The sequence below is a fragment of the Megalops cyprinoides genome, chromosome 15 (genome assembly GCF_013368585.1).
Source record: "Megalops cyprinoides isolate fMegCyp1 chromosome 15, fMegCyp1.pri, whole genome shotgun sequence".
Lineage (NCBI taxonomy): Eukaryota > Metazoa > Chordata > Actinopteri > Elopiformes > Megalopidae > Megalops > Megalops cyprinoides.
The window spans coordinates 23,277,229-23,299,699 of NC_050597.1; the positions used below are offsets into that span (position 1 = coordinate 23,277,229).

The 22,471-nt window shown below is 49.6% G+C and overlaps 2 protein-coding genes across 2 annotated transcripts in view; both read left to right on the forward strand.

The window, feature by feature from the left end:
• thada (THADA armadillo repeat containing) overlaps nucleotides 1-13,544 on the forward strand; it is a 78,545-nt gene extending 65,001 nt beyond the window's left edge. Inside the window, exons 33-38 of the mRNA XM_036547386.1 lie at nucleotides 1,105-1,229; nucleotides 2,860-2,932; nucleotides 3,998-4,154; nucleotides 4,241-4,372; nucleotides 12,655-12,824; nucleotides 13,135-13,544. Coding sequence (XP_036403279.1) covers nucleotides 1,105-1,229; nucleotides 2,860-2,932; nucleotides 3,998-4,154; nucleotides 4,241-4,372; nucleotides 12,655-12,824; nucleotides 13,135-13,455 — 978 coding nt within the window. The 3' untranslated portion in view covers nucleotides 13,456-13,544. The remainder of the gene's footprint in view (nucleotides 1-1,104; nucleotides 1,230-2,859; nucleotides 2,933-3,997; nucleotides 4,155-4,240; nucleotides 4,373-12,654; nucleotides 12,825-13,134) is intronic.
• Nucleotides 13,545-19,143: 5,599 nt separating this feature from the next.
• zfp36l2 (zinc finger protein 36, C3H type-like 2) lies at nucleotides 19,144-21,620 on the forward strand. The gene is made up of 2 exons (XM_036546611.1): nucleotides 19,144-19,439; nucleotides 19,691-21,620. The coding sequence occupies exons 1-2, from the start codon at nucleotides 19,350-19,352 to the stop codon at nucleotides 20,879-20,881; spliced, it is 1,281 nt and encodes a 426-aa protein (XP_036402504.1). The 5' UTR covers nucleotides 19,144-19,349; the 3' UTR covers nucleotides 20,882-21,620.
• Nucleotides 21,621-22,471: the final 851 nt, after the last annotated feature.

Consider the following 22,471-nt stretch of genomic DNA (forward strand, 5'->3'; position numbering starts at 1 on the left):
GCCGGACCCAGCAAGAGACCCCGATTGCGGAATGTTCTGGAATGCCCCGGAGTTCTGGAGCGCCTCAGATGTGGTGAATGGGATGCTTTCTGTGTGAGCTGGTGTGTTTTTGTAGTCGTGAGACGTCGCAGTCGGTGCACTGTGTGTATGTGTGTGTGTGTGTGTGAGTCACCGCGCTTTGAGTCAGGAGCTCATTAAAAGGCCCGTAAAAGTAGGCCCGGCTTTTGCAGGGAGAGAGTGGGAGCTGCAGCAGGGCCAGCTGTGGGGTACGGCTTTAATATCTGTTTGAAACATAATCACATGCAAGGGGCCACAGAAGCTATTAAACCTGCTCTGGCCCTCTCCGCTCCACATAAAGGGGCTTATTTAAAGCTTTAATAACAGGTTCACGCGTTTTTCTCTTTTTTTTTGGAAAAATAATAATAATCATTGAAATATGCAGCAAGAATGTAAACACCTATTTGAGCTGTCTTTACTGTGTGTTAAAAAGCCTGGGGTGTTTTTGGGGGGAAAAAAACAGCCCTTTCATTTGCAGGCTCCGTCTTTGGATCCTCGTTAAAGGTGTGACAGCCTCTGCCGGTAGACGCCACCTTCGCGCTGTGGGACTGTAACTAGGTGAACCGATCCTTTCCGGGCCTTGTGGGGCTGCCCCTCTTTCGGCATTTTTCACCCCCCGCTCGGAAAGGGTCAGGCAGCTTATTTTTGGGCAGCGTTGAGAAAAGGGCAGAGTAGTTGCGGATGGGGGACGGAGCTGTTTTGGACGACACTGGGAAAGGGACAGTGTTATTTTTGGACAGCATTGGTAAAGGGACTTGCTGATTTTTCTGAGGGACACTGTAGTTCTGAAGCCGGGCTAGTCGTGGGCACGCTGGTTTTGGCTTGTGGCTCTCAAAGATTTGCTTTGCAAACAGCTGTGGCTGTGGCCAGCAGGGAGGATCTTCTTCCCTTTAAAGATTAAAGGAAATAACCACGGGGCAAAGCCCAGAGGACTCAAAATGGACCCATGGTTGCTGGTGGCGCACCCTCTTATGTAGATCAGGGTTTGGGGGGGTTTTCATCTTTTTCTCTCATTGCCTGCAACACAGGTGTGTCTCTCTTCACCAGGTGCTGCAGGTGCTGTCCGGCCTCCCCTTGACCTCTGTCCTGCCCTGGAGGGATGGGGAAAAGACACTGACCAATGAGGAGGCGCTGAACTGGGTCCTGACCTTGGCGGAGGACTCCGCCCACAGGTGAGCCCTGTTTCCAGCCCTGATAAGACTGTATCTGCACTGCACTGCAACCCCCTCAGTCCACAGCGAGCTGTCCTCCTTGCCTAGGCCTCCTCCAGCTGTGTTTCCACTGCTGGGCTAGACTACATCACACCAAGGAATGTTTATGCCAGGGCCAGAATTACATTTACATTTAGTTACCTGGAGCGACTTACAGAGGTTACAATTTTATACATGTTGTTGCATGTTATGCATTTATATAGCTGGATATTTACTGAGGTAATACCGGGTTAGGTACCTTGCCCAGGGGTAGAACAGCAGTTCTAGCTATGTTCCCTAAAACTACCCCACGCTGCCCGCCAACAGTCCTATGCACAGCACTGGGGTCAAAAGTTGCCTTGGGCTCCTACTGTCAATCTGCAGCGAAAGCTCTTTAGCCCTCAGTCACACCCAGGTCTATTATCCTGCCCAAGAGGAATGCACGTTTGGATGGAAGCTCACTGGGGAAACTCCAAGCATGGAGTTGCAGCTAGCTAACTTTAAAAATGCTACTGCTGCTGGTACAGAGGGATTATTGTAGAAAGGTAGAATGGTAGCCCTCCCTTCCAGATGAGTAATGTAGATGTAGATGACTTTAAAGAATAAATTTTAAAGTTAGCATGGCGGAAGGGCGAAATTGAGGCAGTGAAGAATTGCCATGCCTGGTCTGGCTTAGCTGTGGAAGTTCAGCAGTAGGTATGAGCCGCTACCAGAGGCGTCATTCAGACTGCCTTTGAGCCAAAAGTTCCCCTCTCAGCTCCACATGAACACGACTCGAGCCGTCACAAACGTGGAATGAGCAGTTGAAGGATTTTACGTGACAATGGCTCAAACGAGTCTTTGAGTCTTATCACGTATGCAGCCGAGACTGACAATGCATTGTAATCATGCACTCATGCGCGGTAATGATACCTGCACGTGCACCTGTTGGCAAGTGTGTGGCCTGTATTTTCCAGGGATCACTGCGGGGGCCCCTGTTTTTCTATTAAAGACGACTCTCTGTTTCTGTATGGAATGAAAAGAAGCTCTTGGATTGAATAACAAAGTACCCACACCCCTTCCTGAAGACAAGGCTCTCTCTCTCTCCCCCCCCCCTTTCCCTCTTGCACTCTCTCTCTCTATCCTTCTCTCTCTCTTTTTTTGCCTCAGGCTGTGAGTCTCCCAGCCTGTAGTTTTTAGGGTGTTGGGTTCCCTCTATTTGACCCCTCCCGGGCAACGGTGAGGTTTGAAGACGTTCGCTCAAGGAGGGTTTTGAAGCAGGGGCCCCTAACTGCTGACTGGAAATCCTGAAATTAATAACGACCGTCCCTGACTTTGAAATCGCACCCCCCCCTCTCTCTCCCTGCCCCCCACCCTACCACACCCTGTAAGGGAAATGGCAGGAGAATAGATGACTCAGACACTCGGTGCGGGGAGCGGAAGATGGGATGGTGATTTACTGCCTTTAACTTGCCCTCTGTGGCGGGGCGGAGGGCTCTGCATAGGTTGTGTTACAGTGTGGAGAGGCTCCGATGTGCACTGATGGTTACATTATGCGCAGGGCCGCCATTGACGTTGCGTAACGCTGTTCTTTTTCCTTTCTTTTTTTTTGCGATGTGTGTTTGTGCGACAGTGTTGAGCTCCACTGCGCTGCGCTGACGCTGGTCTCCCGACTGATGGTGCACCTGGCGGAGGCCGCCCCCCAGGTAAGGCCGCTCCACCCCCCCACCCCCCACTCCGTGGCCAGCGTTTGACCCCGCCGGCTAAAGCCCTCCCCGGCTCCTCCTCCTCCTCCTCCGGGCTTTTTTTACTGCATCCCCCAGCGCCGAGCAGGAAGACAAATGGAGTATTCGCTTACCGTTAAGGCCGCTCTCGGATAGGGGGAAATTTATCTGTTTATTTCGAGGCGAGCGGATCCGCAGAGCCGAGCCCCGCACTGAGCGGGAGCCAGCATTGTGCGGGAGCCAACGGGACGGGGGTGCGCGTGAGTCAGAGGATGTTGGAGAGAGACTCCTTCTCTCCGCACTGGGCCCGCGGGGTGGAGAAAACGCAGCACGTATCTGACCAATATAAACCCGCTTTCAGGCCTCCTCTTAAAGACAAAGCGCATCTTTTTTTATAACAATTATCTTTCTGTTCATCTTATTTCCATCCACAAGCCATCATCTAGTATGCACTGTGCATTTGAGTCTTTCTCCGTGGACTGCGTAAGCCATGGTAATTTTTATGCAAAGATACATACACATACCAGCATAGATCGTTACAGTGCAAAACTCCTTTTCAATCAATTGGGCGTAGTTTTGTTTTTCCTCAAGGCTAAGGAACACAGGCAGACAGGGAAGATGTCAAGAGTGATATTTCAGGAGGAGCATAAACAAGATGTGTTGACAGAGTTTGAATGGGTTTGGTAGCAGACAGGAGTGTTTGAGAAGACAGCCGACACACACACACACTCACATGCACACACTTAATAAAAGAAGATAAATATTTCCGTTGTCCCCAGCACGCAGCCCGTTCGGAGATGAGTTAAGCAGATGTGCTCGCTCTTCCTCGCTGTGAGGCTGTTTTCATGTGGCCCTCAGCATCCTGCAAGCTCACAGATGTGTGCGTGAGTTTTGTGAGCTCGCTGAAGCCGTTCAGTCATGTACGCCTGATAGAGGTGGCCCCAGTCAATCAGGAATGCATGCCACTGACAGGGCTTTTGAGCCAGTGTTGTGTAACTGTGTTGCGTGTCAGTGTGTTTGACTCAGTGTGCTGTGCCTCTGTTAAAGGGCATGGGCGTGGCTGCAGTGTCGATGTTGAGTCGCTGGGGGGCGCTGGTGAGCCGGTGCTGCGGCGAGGAGCAGCCGGGGGAGGTGAAGCTGGCTGCCGCGGAGGTGCTGGTGAAGGCCACGCCCAGCCTGCTGGCCAGCCCCGCCCTGCCGCTGGGTGAGTCGCCCCTGTCCTCCATCGGCGTGTGCGTCGCACGTGTGCGCCCGTGCGTGAAGTGAGCGTGATCTCACGTCCCCCCCCAGGTGTGAGCGACACGGTGGCGCTGTGGCGGAGCCTCTTCACGCTCCTGCAGGATGAGGACGGAGACGTGAGGGACAGGGCGTCCGACTTCAGCACCGCCGTCCCGGGACACCTGCTCCCGTCTGAATGCACAGGTACATCGCCTCACACCGCCACATGTAGAGGGCACTCTCTGTGTCCCTCACGCGGGCAAGCAGACACTCGCACACACACACACACACGTGCACATACCCACACACACACACACACACACACACACACACACACACACACGTGCATGCACATACCTACACACATGCACAAACGGTCGTATACACATACCTATACGCACATTCACATACACACACCCACATGTGCACAGACGTGTACACACATTCTCACACACACACACACACACACACACACGCACACACAAAACACAAACACACAGCCACACACCATCACTCAGTGCACACCCTGCGCTGGGGTGATCTCACCGAGCAGAGGGAGCAGCTGTCAGCATATAACGGGAAGCTCTCTGATGTTTGGTGTCGCACAGCCATGCTGGGTGTCACTGATGTGGTACGGGGGAGGGGAAGGACGTCACTGGCGCCCGCTCCCAGGAACACCGGGCCCAGTTACGGGAATCGGGCTCTCTTAATTCCTTGCAGGGCGATGTTGTGTATTCAGGGGCTTCTGAGTCGCTCCGCGGTGGGCAGACTTTCATGCTCGGCTAAGGAGTCCCCGCCGCTGCCAGCGGCGCGCAGATGGAGACATTGACAAGCAGAAACGCACACAAACAATAACGCACTCCAGAGGGAGACCACAGTGAACAGAAGCATGCGGAGAGGCGCACGAGAAGATGCACCGGGGGAAGAGCGCACGAACGGACACAAACAAGCAGAGGGCCGGGGCGAGGGGTCACGGTAACGGAGAGCCGTTCGCGGGCGGACGCGCAGCAGTGCCTCGCAGCGGTTCCTGCCTCTGGGCGTCCTCCGTAGAGCTGCCTGTCACCCGCGTGCCGGTTAGAGGTAGAGCATCAGCCCTTCCTCTGAACTCCACACCTCCTGTGTTTCCCGCGCCGGGAGGTGTCACAGTGCAGCGCCCGCACTTTTCCCCGAGTCTCCGAGAGAGTGCAGTCCTCAACAGGAAATGAGCTGCTTTTTTGAATGGAAATAGATCCAGTCCATGGTTAGTCCCTGTCCCGTCCCATCCGATAACCACATACCCCCTGTCCTGTCCCATCCCTTAGCCAGTTACCCTGGTGTCTGCCCACTGCCATATACCCCTATTCTTTCCACCCTAAGTGCTGACCCCCCCTGCCTCTAGCTGTACCCCTCCACTCACCCTTCTGCCCTCATTAGCATCAGTGCCAGGTACGGAGACTCCTTCCTCTTTGCTCCAGGTGTTTTCTGCCTCAGTCAGCCTCTGAACTTCACACTGTAGACCCCAAGAGGGGTCACATCAAAGACAGTGGGGGGGAGGGGCGGAGGGTGGGGGGGGGTTAAATGACAGTGCTCAAGAACTGCAGGGCCTGGGGGATATTTTTAGAGTAACTGAGCGACAGGCAAACAAGGCCGTTTGTCTTCACAGAGACAGACCCTGGTAATGACCACCGTCAGGAGTGACCCTGTGAAAAAGGCCCTCCAGCCACTGCGTCTGCGCGGGGGGGGGGGGGTGAACGGGAGGGGGGCGGCTGTGGGGGTGGGCTGCCTTGCGCAGCAGACCGGGGAAGGGGGGGAGGTGTCGATTTCAACTGGCGTAAAAAGTCATTCCTTTGAAATGCGGAGTGAGTCCGCGAGGTGTAGCCGGTAAAAGTGCAAACGACCCAGTTCAGCAATAATGGCTGTCAGTGGACTGTGTGATCCCACCTCCCACCATCAAAGCCTCTGTGTGTGTGTGTGTGTGTGTGTGCATGTGCGTGTGTATAGCTGTTGGTGGGCTCACCCCAGCAAATCGGTTATGAGAGCGAAGCTAGCCCATGTTCGTCACGAACGCCCGCAAAGCGAATTCCGCACACAAAACGGCTGGCTGGCTCTCCCCGTCTCTTTCCCCTAATGATCGCCAGAAAGTCATGGGTGATTATCTCCCGTTTCGTTTTATTTACCTGGACCAGTAAAAATGTAGGCAACCAGAGGGACTGGAGCAGGTATGCGGTATTGTTGAAGGCCTGGCGCAAGTCCCCCCTCCTTGCCTCGCCAAACCCTTCGCTGGACTGGCTGAAGGGTTGCGGTCAGGCAGCGCCGGGGCCAGAGCCCCCAGGTTTATCAGCGAGAGCGGAGGGGGGAGGAGTTTTCCATCGCCTGTTTTCTGTTAGATCAAATTAAGAGCTTTCCTCTCTGCCTCCGCTCGGCTTGGCTCACACTAGAGGCATTGTCAGGGAAGGGGAGGGAATAATCAGATTTAACACGTCTCAGGAATAATGCGATGCAAACCATGTTTGAAATCTGAACCGGTCGACCACTCCGGTACGAGAGCGATTCCTGTAATGCAATTTCGAAATGGCCCATTCCGAGGGTAATGGGCCGCCGTTACTAACGCAATTACGAACGCTCTGGGAATTTTTTCGCTCTCTTTATTCCTCCACCGAGGTTCGCGTCTCACTTTCTGATTTCCCCAAATTCCATTGAGTGGACTTAATGGAAAGAGAGAGAGAGAGCGAGAGAGAGAGAGAGAACTGGAGACAAAAGGAGAGAGCGAGAGAGAGAGTGAATGAGCAGAGCAGCACAGCAAGTTTATCAGAAAACATCAGCAACACATTCATCCAATTACACATGTGTAGTCTATAAATTACACCGCATGTCATCAGAACGCAGTTACAGCTCTTGCTGGAAAACTGTGGCCCTGTGTGTGTGAGGCTGCCCGGCTGAGCTTCCCCCCCCCTCCAGCCCGCAGCGAGCGTGGCGAAGCTTGTGTCAGGGCCTGACTGACGCGGTGCCAAGCCTCCCTTCCTGCGATGCATCACTTTTACGCGGTGCGGTCGTGAGGGGAGATGGCGGAGATGCTGCAGCGCCGCACGTGCGGAGCTCGCGACGCGGTGCTGGGTTTCCCCTCTCTGGGGCGCGCGTCCCGTTCCTGGACATCGCCGTTTGTTCGGGGGCACAGGTTTAAAAGGATGTGGTGCGACACCAGCGCGGAGGCTCGTGGGTGGGTTCCGATACAAATTCGTCCGCGGGAAGCTTGTCGCCTGCTGTCCGTGTCTTCCCAGTTCTGTCGGAGTTCACAAAGTTGCCGTGGCTCTGTTGTAGTTGTCATTGGTCGGCCTAACACGGAGTCCCTACCAGTCTTCGTGTGTACACGTCGCTCCTCTTAGCTATTGTAAACTGAGCTCTCTTTACAAATTAACACTGTGTTAAGTGTCATTGGGCGACTGAACACTGGAAGAATAAACTCCTCTATTTCTTTTCCATTACGGAAGTGGGGCAAGGCTAGCATCAGCTGGACCCAGCACAGCACACATGCTTTTCCTTCGCCTTGCTCATAACGAGAGGTGGGACACGTGATGCTGCCCCGAGTGCTGATCTGTGTCCAGTTCGCTTGGACCGACTCGGGACCCCTGCGGCTCGAGGAGAAAACTGGCCTCCCCGGTCCTCCCCTCTACCTCTTGCCGTGATCAGCAGTGACAAGGCCCTTCTCTCTCCCTTCCAAGATGTCTCCTCGGTGCTGAGGACTGGCGTCATTGGAAGCAACACAGTTACACTGCTTACCCCGTTCAACCCACAGCTCTCCTGTCGGTAGGCCAGCGCCAGTAACTCTTGAAGGCTGAGCTGACAGGGGTCAGCAGCAACAGAAGAAGATCATGGAAAACCACCCAGAGCTGGAGCTGAGCGGGCCAGCCGGCTTCCAACCGTAGAGGGGAAAAAGTGTGTAAATGATCACACTCTCGCTGGCGATTTGGTGCGTTTTCACGATTTAGTAGAGCGAGTAACTCCTCTCTCTTACCGCATTTGTCCTGGTTCCCCTCGCTCTGTTGTAATGATGCTGTTTTTGGTTTTGCGAATGGCCTTGTTTTCCAGGGCGTCCCAGCACAACCGCGGTGGAATCATACGCTCCCTAATGGATATTGATGTGCTCTGTCAAACATCTGTGTCAGCCAATTTCTTCATGAGTCACCGCATTAACATGTAAACCATTCTTGCGGTCCATTCATTCATTGCACAGAGGGGAGAGAAAGGGAGGGGGGGGTCCTGATTTAGCAAGGGAACACTCACTCATTAAACCAGGGCGTCCTGATTTAGCAGGGGAGGGCTCATTCATTACACCAGCACTGTCCTAATTCAACCCTAAAGCAATGATTACCGCAATCGGAGGAAAGTCTAATCGGGCGGACAGAGCACGACCCGTTCCGTAAACGGGACACAAGTGTCTTATTAGACAATATGGTTTTCTCATGAGCACCCAAAATAGAACGGGGTGTTTTTTTTTTTTTTTTTTGTAACTGTTGGAGAATTACATCACGCTGGCATGCTGTTGCTCGCTTCGCCTCGGTTGAGGTATCCTGCAAGTCCATTGTGAAGGTCTGCTAAATGAAGTCATGTAAAAGGTGCTAGCACTCCGAGCCTCTGGGGCATTGTCCTGAGATGAATAGAGGCTGCAGGTTTCCAGTTCAAGCCCGCTTTTCACATCAATGGTGCAGCCATGAAAGGGACAAGGACTCCAGTAACAGCCTGACCCGAGGCCCTAACCCGTCTGCGTGGTGCCCCCCCCCCTCCCCCCCCCCCGCCACGATGACTCACACCTCCGCTCAGATCAGAGATATGTGACAGGCCCATGACGTCATCCGGGACGGTTTCAGTTTCAGGGTGTGAGCAGAGGAGGGGGGGGGGGGGGGGGGGGGCTCTGATGTAGGACAGCGGGGTGAGGGTGCGGAGACCGCTGGAGTCTTCAGGCTGCAGCGGCGGCCCGGTTCACGTGGGGCTGAGGAGGGAGGAAACAGGAGGTCGTAAACCCCGTCTCCTTCTCACCCCGACGCCTCTCTCTCTCCCTCTCCCCCGCCGTGCTTCCTCCTGCTCGCGTGCGGGTGACAGAGAGCCGCTCGCTCTGCCACGCCGGGCTCTTCCACGCTGAAAACGCGGAGTCACAGCGGCGGCGGGGGCCCCAGACGCTGAGCAGCCTTTTCCCAGAATGTCTAGCATTACATTGCAAAACTCTCAAGCGAAAGGCTGTTTTACAATTCTAGCACCTTATGACACATTCGAGTGGTCTAACCACACAAGTCAGAGATTAAATACATGGCTCTGTAGTCAACCTAAGAGCAGGTATTTTTCCAAAAAACACTATACGGCGGTCTTGTTTTTACCGGCAGCCTGTCTGCCATGCTCCCCACCCTGCGTAATGGGTTGTTCCAAATGGCACCAGTTAACGAGAAACCTCATGGCACTACATTTACATTTACATTTACATTTATTCATTTGGCAGACGTTTTTCAAGCGCTGCATGACCAAGTTTCAATAGTTGGCCAGACAAGGTACAAGCTAGCTAGAAGAGATACAAGTTGTATGAAACCATAAATTTCAGATTTTTTTTAAAAAGAAGACAAAGAGTAAGACATAAGAAAGTGCTTTACGCAGTAGTGCCTCAGGTGTTCAGGGGAGCACGGAAGAGATTTGTCTTCAGATATGAGAAACCTCATATTTGCCTATGCTGTAATGGCTTGTTACGTATTTCACAGGGCCCAGCAGTAACATTTTTAATTTGCTAAATTTGAATGTTGTTATGAACTATATAGTAATGTAGCTTATAACGGCCATGCTTGCAGTCACATTCACTTCAGGGGCCACGTGACACTCTGGGGCCACAAGAGGCCCCGGAGCTGCAGGTCAGCTGCCCTAAAAATGAGCTTTACTGCATAGCAGCACCAGGCTGGCCGTGTGTAAGAAAGGCCTACAGCTGAAGGAGCACTCTGTCAGTGCTTCTCCGTGTATCTCTCGTCCTATCAGACGGCATCTCGCCACACGCGGCACGCACATCTCGCACCGGGGCGAGGTGGAGACCGCAGCGCGATAGATTTGATTGGGGGGGGGGGGGGGGGGGTGGCGTGCAGCTGAGCAGGATGTCAAGATCTGCGGCAGCTGTGTCGATTGCGCAACCTTTCGCAGTTTGCCGAGTTCACAGACCCCCGTCCCCCTCCGCCCCTCCGCCTTGAAGGACACAGGGGTTATTAGAGATGCCGTTGCCGGGTGGTGGCCCGTGGTGGCAGGTGACAGAGGAAGACGGGCGAGGTGTGGCAGTATTCTGTCCAGGTGAGCGTGAGAGAGAGGGACCCCTTTCCCTCTGATGTGGGTTCCTGAATGGAGGAGTGGGGGGGTGTAACCGGGGTCACTTACCGCAGTGTTAATGCAGGGGCCCCCCAAGCGCACATCAGCGCCCGGTGCAGAAATTACACCTTGCAGAGTGGCTCGATAAGAATGGAAAGGGCCTTCTGTACAGGGAAAGGGGAAGGTGGGGGGGAGAGGGGGAGGGGGCAAGTGCAGATCTCTCCGATTTCACGGGCCCGGCCGTCTCCGAAACCCGCTCGGCGCTCCGGACACCCGACACCTCCCAGCTGCAGGGCTGAAATCCCGGATTTGTTGAACACCAAAGCTCCTTTTCGTTATTTAATAGTTTTTAATTAGTTCCAGACCAAGGGCTCCCACAGATCGATTACGAGAATTAACTGTCCTCCTCCCGCGGAATTCAGCTCCGTGATACAAGCAAATATCCCCACATGCCAGAGTTTGCTGACTGTGTAAGAGCTGTGCGCTCGGCGACGTACAAAAACACATAGGCTGAACTATGAGTATAGCCAAAGAGGGGATCTTCAACAACATTATCCCAGCTGCTGGCATTTTTTCAAGCATGGTGTTTTCTGAGTGTGTGTGTGTGTGTGTGTGTGTGTGTGTGTGTGTGTGTGTGTGTGTGTGTGTGTGTGTGTTTGTGTGTGTTTGTGCGCGTGTGTGTGTGGAAGTGCTGCGTGCAGACCTGGGGGAGTGCAAGGCCTCACCCTTTCCCCATCCCGTCCCATGCTTCAGCCGCCGACAAGTCCCACTCTGCGCCCCCAATTAAACCACCGCTTCCCGTAAACTCATTCACTGGCGGGAAAGGGGTGTCTCATCATCCCTGGAATAAAAGCAATGGATTAGTCAAAGCAACACACAAAACGCGCACACACACACACATCAAACACACTGGGATTTTTAAAAGCGCTTAACGTCAGCGTGTAAGCTGAGGAGAGCTGGGGAAATCGCGTTACCAAAGTGAGAAACCTCAGAACTTTCTGGAATTGAAAGCAGCTTGAGTTTCTTATTATGTTTTTTAATGTTTGGGTTTGTTGTGTTTCAGACCCCTTGGAGCAGGGCCAGCCCGAGAGCCGCTCCGGTTTTTCCCTCGTGCGGTGAATGGCCGGACTGACATCGGAGCTTCGCTCCGGGGGCGTCGCGGCTGCGCCGGCAGAGAAAGGACACGTAATTTGGTTTGCGGCTATAAATCTCCGCTAATGCAGTGCAATCAACAGGTCTTACTGTGTGTGTGGTTTCCTGAGTCTCGGCCATGGTTGTGCGCTTCTTGCGGGTGTAAGACAATCCTCCCGCGCTAGGCCTTTCGCTCCTGTGCGTTCACAGCGCTGTTCTGTGGAGGTGGCGTTGGCTGGGGGGAGGGTGGTGGAATTGGCGGGGGGGAGGTGGGGGGTGGCAAAGGTGTTTATTTACTCGCCCGCACCCCACAGGCGATGTTTTGACCGGCAGGTGTTGTTTTAGAAGAGCGCTCCCGATTGGCTGGGTTTTCGGTGGTGTTGTTGTAACTCAAGCCTTTGTGCTGGTATCAGATTAGTGAGGAATGGCTAGGACATGATGTCACGCACACACAGGGACACTTTGAAGTACGAACAACTGGAGCCATAAACCCCCCCCCCCCCCCCCCCCTGTTGGCGGGAGACGGGTGTCCGCACGGGAACGGCGTCGCCTTTCGCCGTGCCACTTCCTGTGCCTCCCGCCTCACTTCCCCCGTTGCCTGCGTGCTCTCGTCACCTCTCCCTCAGCACGGGACTGTGGTGGCATTTCCCAAACTCTCCTCATCTAATGGAAGGCATTGTGAAATGTGTGTTTGTGAGTGCATATATGTGTGTGTGTGTGTGTGTGTGTTTGTGTGCGTGCGGTTATGTGAGTTATAGTTTTGTTTCCCTCGAATGAGTTCCAGACCCATCATAAAGGGAACACACACTAAGTCTGGAATATATAAAAAAAAAAGGGGGGGGGGAGAGCAAGTGAGATGCATCAATCTTGCGCTGGTTCTGTACGTTTATCCTGTTTCAGAGGCCGCAGATTGCGAGCAGATTTTTCTCTGTTTGTGCCTGGTGAGACCGTTCCCCTGCCCCCGCTGAACTGCTCCACTCTTCCTTCAGCACTGTTTATGCCACCTCGCCCTCTCCTGACGCTTCCGCCCTGTCCGTTTTTCCCTCCAGACGCGGCCCCCGCCGCCGTGTGCCCCCCGGTGGCCCTGGAGCTGGGGGTGGGGCTTCTGTGCCGGCTGCTCCAGGTGTGGGGGCAGGTGCCCGCGGGCGTCCTGATTCTGACGGAGTGGCTGTTGGGTGAGGCCGAACCGGAGACGGGCTCCGAGGAGACACCCAGCCTGGTAATGCGCTACACAGTCTGCGTGGGATGGGGGGTGGAGGTGGTGACCAGCTGGAGGGACCAAGAGCCGTGTTCATAGTAGCAATGATGTGTGCTGTGTATGTGCTGAATATGGACGCTTAATACATGTAGTGTATATTTGCTTAATACGCATGCTTAATGCACGGTGGTATATATGTGCTTAATACAGACACCATTGGTGTCAAAGCCAGGTCTGTGACGTGTGTGAGAAGAACAGTATCATATCAGTGCTCCAGAGTCCAGGAGGCGCCCACGGTAACCCCACCCCTTGTTCTGTCCCTTGCGTCCAGGATGAAGAGGAGTTCCTGTTTGAGAAGGGGCAGCTGAACCTGTGGGCGGAGCCTCTGCGCTGGGTGCGGCTGCTGCACCGGCACCTGTCCATCCTCCTGCGTGCGCCGGGCGTGGCCGGGGTGGGCCGGGCGGAGCTGGACAGACTGAGGGCGCTGGCGGAGGGTCGCGAGCGCGCCTCCCAGCACATGCTCAGCGCCCTGCCGCCCCTGCCCCAGTTCTCCTGCACCGCCGACCACGCCCGCCTGGCGGTGCTGAGAGAGAGGGCAACGCTCGCCCTAGAGGTGCTGGGCTCTCCGCGGCTGACGTCTCCGTCCTGCTGAAGAACCGGACCCGCTTCTCACTCGAGCATCATCATAGCTCGAGCTTCTTGAAGACTGAAAGAGTGAGAGTGAGAGCGAGTGAATACAAATGGGACGACAGTGATTTGGTGTGCAGGGGAAGCCTAGTTGGGGAACAAATGGGTTGTATGAACACAGTGATTACCACTGTGAAACAACCCCTTGCAGGAAGTTGTAAAGTCATTCTGTTGTTTTTGTAATTGATTGTACTCTAGTAATTTAAGCTTGTGGATCTTTGTGCTGTCAGAGTTGGTGGCAGTGAGGGCTGGAAGCTACTCGGAGTTTGTACATTTGCATTTTTTAAACCTCAGGTTAGATTGGAAGGAATATTTCAGTGCCTGTCATGCATTTTAACCAACAAACATGGCTTTTTTATCTTTCATTCCCTGTTTGGGGGAAGATTGTAAGTCTTGTAGTTCTGTACAGCATGAATTTTAAAAGTGTTCTTATTTCATACGATCTACACTGAATTGTAGTCATTTTAAAATCACATCGAGTCTGAGGGGCTCAGAATGGAGCATTGTGTTAAAAATACATACGCATACAAGTTTTAAACCAGCCACAGTGATTTTTTTGTTATTCACAAAATAAAAATAAGACGATTGTATCAATATTTCACTTGACTGTAGGCTCTCTTGAATATAGAGAGCGAGGGAGGGAGGTTCAGAGTGGAATCTCACTGTTTGTGTGTTTGGAGGCTCGGCCGGCGGGAGTTGGTCTGTGTTGAGTGTCCTCAGGAATCTGGTTCATGGTCTTCCTGCAGCCTCCCTCAGCCAGCAGGGATGTGTCCCGTGCCATGCCCACACTGAGCATTAACAGAAACATATGACTTTATTCGTGCATGGTATGTTTTCGGAATAAAACTATGTAAGCGGCAGGGTTCTTTTGATGCTCTGCATGTATTTTCCCTTGCACACTTTAGGAACCTAAACTGAGCTCTGGCCATTATCGGTCCACACACATTTAATTATACATTATTGTCATTTAACAATTCCCCTAATCCAGAGCAACTTACATAGGATAGTTTTATGCATTTATGCAGCTGGATATTCACTGACCCAATTCTGAATTATGTACCTGGCCCAAGGGTATAACAGCAGTGACCCAGTGGGGAATCGAACCAGAAACCTTTAGGTTATGAGCTTACCACTATGGTGTACCGTCAACCCTAAAAAAAAGTCATAACTTCCACAGCCCCGACTGGAGTGAAGTAATGCTCAGATCAGTGAACTTTGATACACAGATTCCTTGTTACCCAGCAGCCAACCAGTAAACAGCATGTAATTAATGGAGTGTGTACTCCTTGATTTGCATCAAAACTCCCAACTGCAATGACAGGACTACTGGAGGTTTGTCTGCTAGTACCTTTATATGACCTTGTTTTTGTGGACCCTTTGATGGGGTTCACACTACGTGATTCTCACCGAGTGAAGGTAACCACAAGATTGAAAAGACGGGACTGTATTGGGAGACATTTGACATTTGGGAGACAATTGTAATTTTTCTGTCATATCAGCCAGTAATGAAATATTATGCATGTTCAACTTTCCTGACTGTGAAATTCCACAGAAAACTAAAACACACTACCCAATGCAAAAGAAAAATCGTCTTGCAGTCTTTAGCATGAGGAGTTGTGTCAATTTTTTTAAGCACGGGTGGAAGCCATGGTTTTGAGGTTGTCTGACGCTCTGGAGAGGGGAAGTGAAGCCTCACATCAGCCTATTAAAGATAAGGCCTTACACAAAGTGTGGTTAATATTCGTCGCAAGGTCAACCGGCCCACTCTCTTTGTCACTATACTCCTAATACAGTGAGGGCTTTTGTGTACGTACATAAAACAGCTGCCAGACTCCACACTCGCCTGAGAGATGAGAACACGTTATGTCTTTGTGAGCTCCGACCCGAGGGGACTCCCGTTCTTACCAAATGCTCATGCAGGACGAACCGGGTTCAGACCGTCCACAGCGTGCGTTTCAAACCGACCCCACACAGCACCACCAGATTCGTCCAGAATTTACGGATGTGAAATCCTTGCCTCAGAAACAAATGTGGTTTTAATCTCCCTGCTTAAAGGGGAGGAGATATTCGAGTTAACATTTTATATGGCGTACAGAAAAGGAGGATTGGGGGGGGGGACAAGTTTCCTCCTTCATGGGCCATACGCTCCCTGTAGTCACCTTGGTTACACAAATTAGACATTACAAAGGCCCAGTGTCCAATGCGTGCTACCCTGAGCAGACAGCTGGACAGCCTCCAGAGTTCTAGTAGCAATGTTCCTTTACTGTAAAGTGATGTAATGTTTTGGAGCGCTCGAATGTCCTCAGTAAAAACACAGCCAGTGTAATGGGCGAGTGGTTTTTGTGGATGGAGGTTTGTTCAAGGGTTTTAGGAGTTCTGTGGATGTTGCAATCTCTGGATCAAGCCTGCTCTCAACATTAAGACATTCTGTAAACGCTTTCACAGTGTAGTCGAAGCTCTAAATTGAGGGTTTGTAGTAAATTCCAGCGTGTTATGTCATTGGTTTTTTTTTTTTTTTTTTTTGCAGTGGTTGCCGCTTTTTTTCCTGTTTGTTTGTTTCCCCCTCCCTGAACAGCTAATCTTCCATTGAAAGACTTACCAAATATCTTAAGTAATGCATATATGAGATTTTTTTTGTATTGTCACAGCCCTAATGGTCCCAAAAAAAAGATGCCTTTGTGGTGACTGGAGTAACAGAAACTGGCAATTTATGGTGATAGAAATTTCACAAAATTGTTACATGCAACTAACAGAAATAGGCACATTGTGGCTTCCACAAATAGCATTGCCCTGTTGCGAATCTGCAACACTCCCTGACTGACACAGGCCGGCTCAGAGCGGCTAGGGAGTGGAAGGCCATGCCCTGACCCAGTGATGGCCGTTGAATTACAGATAGGGAAAGCTGAGAACGTACTCTTATTTGATCATTACTTTTCATCGTTTTGCACGATTGACAAGCATCACCCATCAGTAGTTGTTCTCTTTTACCTTATTGCATCAAGTGTGACAGGTCTTCGTTGTGCGTGTCACATTCAATCATAACAGGGAAAATTTGTTTAGATTAAAAATAAAAAGAAAAAAACGATATCCTGTCTTTTCTGGATAAAAATGCATTCCGATCTCTGTTGCTGTTAAAAAAAAACACGAGGAAGTGCAAAAAGATGATGCAGCCGGTGCTTATTATAAATGGCAATATTTTATGTAGGTTTCAACACCGTCAACAGTTTCCAACTTCCACCCTCTCTGCATCTTATCCGCTGGCACTGTCGAGAGCGCACTCTTGACAGGTACACATGCAAAGCATTTGACACCATTTACCTGCTTGATTACCTTTTAATAAATGTAGACTACATACATTAAATGCATATATTTTCCTTGCCGTACAGCTCAACGTTGCGAATATGTGCAAGGTTGTACGCCTTGCCTGTTGCCATTTGATATTCACATTACTTTTACACCTTTTCTTGGCATGAATGAATTCGGCATTCACTCGGTCACGTGGGAAAAATATCTATATATATGTATATATGCAACTATATAACGGTTTTAACTGTGAGTATGAAGGTCATTATTAACGTAATGAGTTGTGTGTTCAAAACGCAACGCGAAGGCAAATACTTTTCTGTATTTTTTACTCAACAAATAGTTTTTTGTATTAGTGAGAACCTTCAAACACGAGGGGGCAGTGTTGGATCACTTGAATGGAAAGATGTAACGCATTCCTGAAGTTCCCTCGAGTGGAGCGTGTCTGCTGCCTGGCTGAGTAGTTTTTCCTCTTTCCGGAGTGCAGATTTACCTCCAGAAATTTAAAAGCAATCCGTGCAGTGCGTTTGATAAAAGTTTCTCGAATAAATGAGAAGGTGTTGTTTCAGCAAACGTCCTGCTGTTTGGGGTTCTGTATTTCTTGAGGGAAAAAAGGAGAATATATCATTGTTTTCCTGCATTTTAAGTGGCGACTGCACATATTTACTTCAAATTCAGAATGGCGTTGTAATTCTGTCTGCTGAACTAGGTATACGCTGAAGAAAACTAAATATCTTGTCTATTACACGATAGTGGCAGCTAGCTATGTACGTGCATAATTCGGCGCGTTTTAACTTGCATAACAATCCTGACTGTGGGTTACTGGTGCACATCGCAGACCACGACCGTAAGGCTACGTGTTTCGCTCTTTACAGATATACCTTAGGGTGAATTGTTCGAGGAATATGACTGTTATGCAAGTACAGCAACCTGTGGAACTTGTCTCCACGCACTGGTGGTTCGAGAACTGCACGCTCCTGTTCCCTCCATTCTTACCCCCGGTGCGCGCTCACGTACACAGCCTGAGCGATTGTGTCAGTGGGCGAGCAGAGGTGGAGCCTTCAATCTCCTATTTGGCAGTCGCAGACTATTAACAGTTTAGGAACCACATCAAAACCCCGAGCTCGGCACCGAAACGCAAGTGATTATTAGCTTTTAGGTTTTTAATAAATAAAAGAACTGACACTGTTGTAACCCGAAACTTTTCAAGGAAACCAGTTCATAGTTAAAGTAATTGCAGACACTTCTCAACACATTTATAGAATTGTTTAATGAATAAAATGTGACTTGAGATGGCTAACGTCAACAAAAATCGCTATAACATATAGCTCTTACATGTCATAAGCCTCTCAAAACAGCACAGATTTTTTAAAATATATAATTATCTCTGTGCCTCTCGCTCCCAAAGAACGGATATGGTCTTCATCCCGAAGGCGGTGACTCAACTTCCATGAACTATTTCATGTTTCGTTTATATGATTCCAGAAGTTTGAAAAGTTAATTTGAAGGCTAGCCATGAGTCCACATATTCGTGGGGTTTCATAGGAGTGGACAATAAAAACTCTTAAAGATTGGTTTAGTTTGGGGGAAATTAGCATGTATGTGTGCAATGTTGTTTTATGAATTAGTTTTAAGATTTAGTAATATCGAAACTCTTTGCGGTTTTATACTGCCAGCTTATGCTCGCTTTCACATATCTAGCGACAAGACTTACAACACAGCAGCGGTTCTGTTTGCCAAGGTGAAATCCCTGAATATACAAAGTAATATAGAAAAGTGGACTTCAAAAACGTTTGTTAGTTCAGAAAATACAGTGGTTAACTATAACGATTTTCAGTAAACTGGCGTCATGAATTAGTTAATCAAGTGACCCCAGTAAACAATGCTTCAGCTCGGTAGTTTCCAATAAACATCCCATAAAAGGCACAGCAAAACAGGTAGCTAGCTAACTGGGTAAGTTAAATTAAAATCGTCAAGTTAATGGAAGTGTGAACCACCTTCTTGATGCGAACATAATCTCCTAAAACTTCACGGTATACCGGATAATCAAAGAAAAGCCAGCTTTTAGGCACAATCGTAACCTTTTTTGAACCAAACCATACTGGGATAAGGAACTTGTCCGTGACATTTTAGTTCACTGTCCCGTCCTCTCCGCAGTTCTGTGATTTAGTACAAATCCAAACGCCGACCAAGTGACGGTGAAAGACTTAGGGTAATTTAGAGGGGGGTGGCCAACCAGCGAGCCGGCGACGTTCGAAATGGGGGGCGTCGCCAGATCAACTCCGCAAGAACTTGAGAAGCTCCTCCCTCCTGCGCAGCTGCGAAGCATTTATATACATGTGCAGTCGAGACTCACAATTGCAGCACTCTGGCGCGGCGGTTCTCGAGAAGAAACCCCACCACAAAAACAAAACAAGAAACTTTCCGCTTTTATAGGTAGCATTGGACCGATTCTGGAATTGCACGCTTCTCTCCTCTCGATTGCGCTTTTCACATCACCAGTCGTGGCTAAATAAAAAGTTGAGCCGTGCATTCAAGGATCCTGGTTGGTCCTCCATGAGAGAGCAACTGCGGCAGAAATCCTCAGAAAAAGAAATGTCTGCAACAATTTTGTCCGCTTTTTACGACATCGAAATGCTGTACAAGGTAATTTTGCTTTTGGTCTTTAAAATGAACGTGCAGTTGTTTATGCAGCTACGTCTTAACTTGTAAGTCAGCTACTTGTACTTATCTGTGCTGGTTAGCTCGGCTGCTAAATTGCCACGCTGTCTGTACACAGATTTGTCTGAAAAGCGTAGATCTTAATTAGATATTAAAGTTGCACTCGTTTGAAATGTGTTCTTGTTGGGTTGCCTGCCGTACTAACTTCCAACTGTTCTGTTTTTATCTCTCAACAGCAAGAGAAAAGCCTTAACATAAATGCAATCCACCTTAACAGTATGCTGGACAAGAAAGCGGTCGGGGCTCCAGTAACTACTTCGAGCACCTCCAATAACTGCTCTTACACGCAGAGCTTTTTCCGAAGGAACTCGACGAGCAATGCAGACTCTCTGACCAACAGCAACAAGTACCCAGTAAGTTCGTACAGCAACCTTAAGGAGAACGCGAGCAGCAGCTCCAGCACTGCCATCATGAACAAGGAAAACAAGTTCCGTGACCGCGCGTACAGCGAGAACGGAGAGCGCAGCCAGCAGCTGCAGGTTCTGCAGCAGAAGCCGGGCTCTCAGATCAACTCGACCCGCTACAAAACCGAGCTGTGCAGGCCTTTCGAGGAAAACGGATCGTGTAAATACGGAGAGAAGTGCCAGTTCGCCCATGGGTACCACGAATTGAGGAGTTTGTCACGCCACCCCAAGTACAAAACCGAGCCCTGCCGCACCTTCCACACCATTGGTTTCTGCCCATACGGTCCCCGTTGCCATTTTATCCACAACGCCGACGAACGCAGACCAGCGCCCAGCAACGCCAACATGCAGGGGGAACCGAAATCAGCCAGGGAGCTGTGCGGCTTTAGTCAAAGGGAGACAGCGCAGCAGCACGCCGCATATAATCAAAGGGACAGACCAAAGCTGCATCACAGCCTCAGTTTCTCTGGCTTCTCCAGTCATCACGGGCTTGAATCGCCCCTGCTCGAAAGCCCCACATCGCGCACCCCTCCACCCCCTTCCTCCAACTCCTGCTCATCCAACTTCTACGATGACGTCCTGTCACCCAACTCGATGTCATGTGTGAACAGCGCCTTCTCTTTCCCCGGGCAGGACCTGAAAAGCCTCCTCACTCCTCTGGCCATCCATACCCAGAATGGTTATGTCGGTCAGTCGAATGGTGCCTACTATGGAAACCTTCAGACCAACGTCTGCCCCCCTTCCCCCCCGTACAACATGAGCCACTTGCAGTCCCTGCGTCGCTTGTCTGAGTCGCCGGTGTTCGACTCTCCCCCGAGTCCGCCCGACTCCCTCTCAGACCGGGAGAGCTATGTGAGCGGGTCCCTAAGCTCTTCCGGAAGTCTCAGCGGCTCTGAATCGCCGAGTTTGGATGCTGGAAGACGTTTGCCAATTTTCAGCAGGCTGTCGATTTCAGATGACTAATTATGCTACGTTATATAATTACTTTATTCGCAATAGAGGTTGGGAAGGACTTGAGATTCCAATAGTCAAACGCTATCATTTCTCACTGACGACGTATTTAACGAGCAACAGCTAAAGCAACAAGATCTGCTTTAAGAAACTGCTGAGAGACAGATCCCATTCTTGACACGGCATTAGTTTTTTTTTTTTCTTTACGTAACCTTAGCTATATAAAGTAGACATCACCAAAAGGCATTCCATCGGTGACTTAACTTTTGAGCTGCGATTAACGGCAATCTACACCTTCAGGAGAGATTGTGGACAACTTTTTTTGAACGAAGAGACTGTACGCGGTTTTAAAATTCCTCCATCCTGCCAAGAATATGCCTTGACATAAGTTCAGTTTCAAAGTTTGTGTGCGTTTCTGAAAGCTTAAAAACTTCCATTCCAAAACTAATCTGTTTCACAGCGCCACACAGTGGTTTGTTTGGTTAGTGTAGTTTGATGCTTCGTTAAAAGCACTCGGAGTTCGGTTTGTTTGGGAAATCACTGCTGATGGTTGAATATATTTTTTTAGCTGTTTGAGTGATTACATAGCGGTGCGTTACTTGCTATGAACTATTTAACTTATTTATTATCTTGTGAAAAGTATAGGCTACATTGGTAATTTTTTTGTGTCCATACTGTATTTATCGAGTATGATGAAGCAATAGATCTATATTCTTTTATTATGTTTAAATTATGATCGCCATTATTAATCTGCATAAAGTGGAGTGTATGTTCTTTTCACAGTAATATATATTTTGTTTTTGTTTTTTTGTAACTTCACTTGGTTATTTTATTGTAAATGAGTAAAAAAAATCTTAATTTAAGAGATTGTATGTGATATTTATTTCATTAATTTTGTTTCCTTGTTTACGTTTATTAAAAAAAGGTTTTTGCGTGATTGCTGTTTGGAGGTCGCGTGTCAATGCTGTGGAAGGCGTTTTTGAGAATCCCTCTGTAGGTATTTCTGTAGAATGTATTACTGACGTGGTGTACAGGCCGTCCAAACATTACTAGCCTTAAGCTTTTTTTTTTTTTTTTTTTAAGATCAGACTTCAGTGACAAAGAACCCCACGTAAATAAATTAACCAAAAAAGTATTTTGCACGCGGTCACACTGTGATTCCAGCCACGTGCTAGAGAATGTAGCAATCCCTTGTGCCCCAGTGTTATTGTCTTTAGTGCCTATGGGGGTCCACAATCTTACATGCCTTAAGATTTATCCAAATAAAGTATTTTCCTAAATGTATATTTTTACACCAGTTGAATTGAATGTAGTGTTGGCTTTGAATTATCTTTTTTTCAACCAGGTTGTTACCACTTTTGACTTAACCTGGAGCAGCAGCTCTCTCGTAGCTGTGCATTCTTGTTATTCCCCATTCCTAGATGTTTTTTTTTCAAGTTTTCATTATCTTTGAGATTAAAATGGTCTGAATCTTCCAAACTTGCTGGACGGGGGAGTGGTTGAACAAGTTTTGTTTGTACATAGCAAGTACACGGGCTGCGCACTATGTACTTTTTGACTACTTTATCAGAAGTAAAGCTTTTTGAATGTAACTAAAAACGG

Excerpts from the sequence above, each read along its gene's own strand:
- zfp36l2 (XM_036546611.1), top strand. The coding sequence starts at position 19,350 with ATGAGAGAGCAACTGCGGCAGAAATCCTCAGAAAAAGAAATGTCTGCA. Across the intron at positions 19,440-19,690 it reads ACATCGAAATGCTGTACAAG|CAAGAGAAAAGCCTTAACAT; the intron begins GTAATTTTGCTT and ends ATCTCTCAACAG.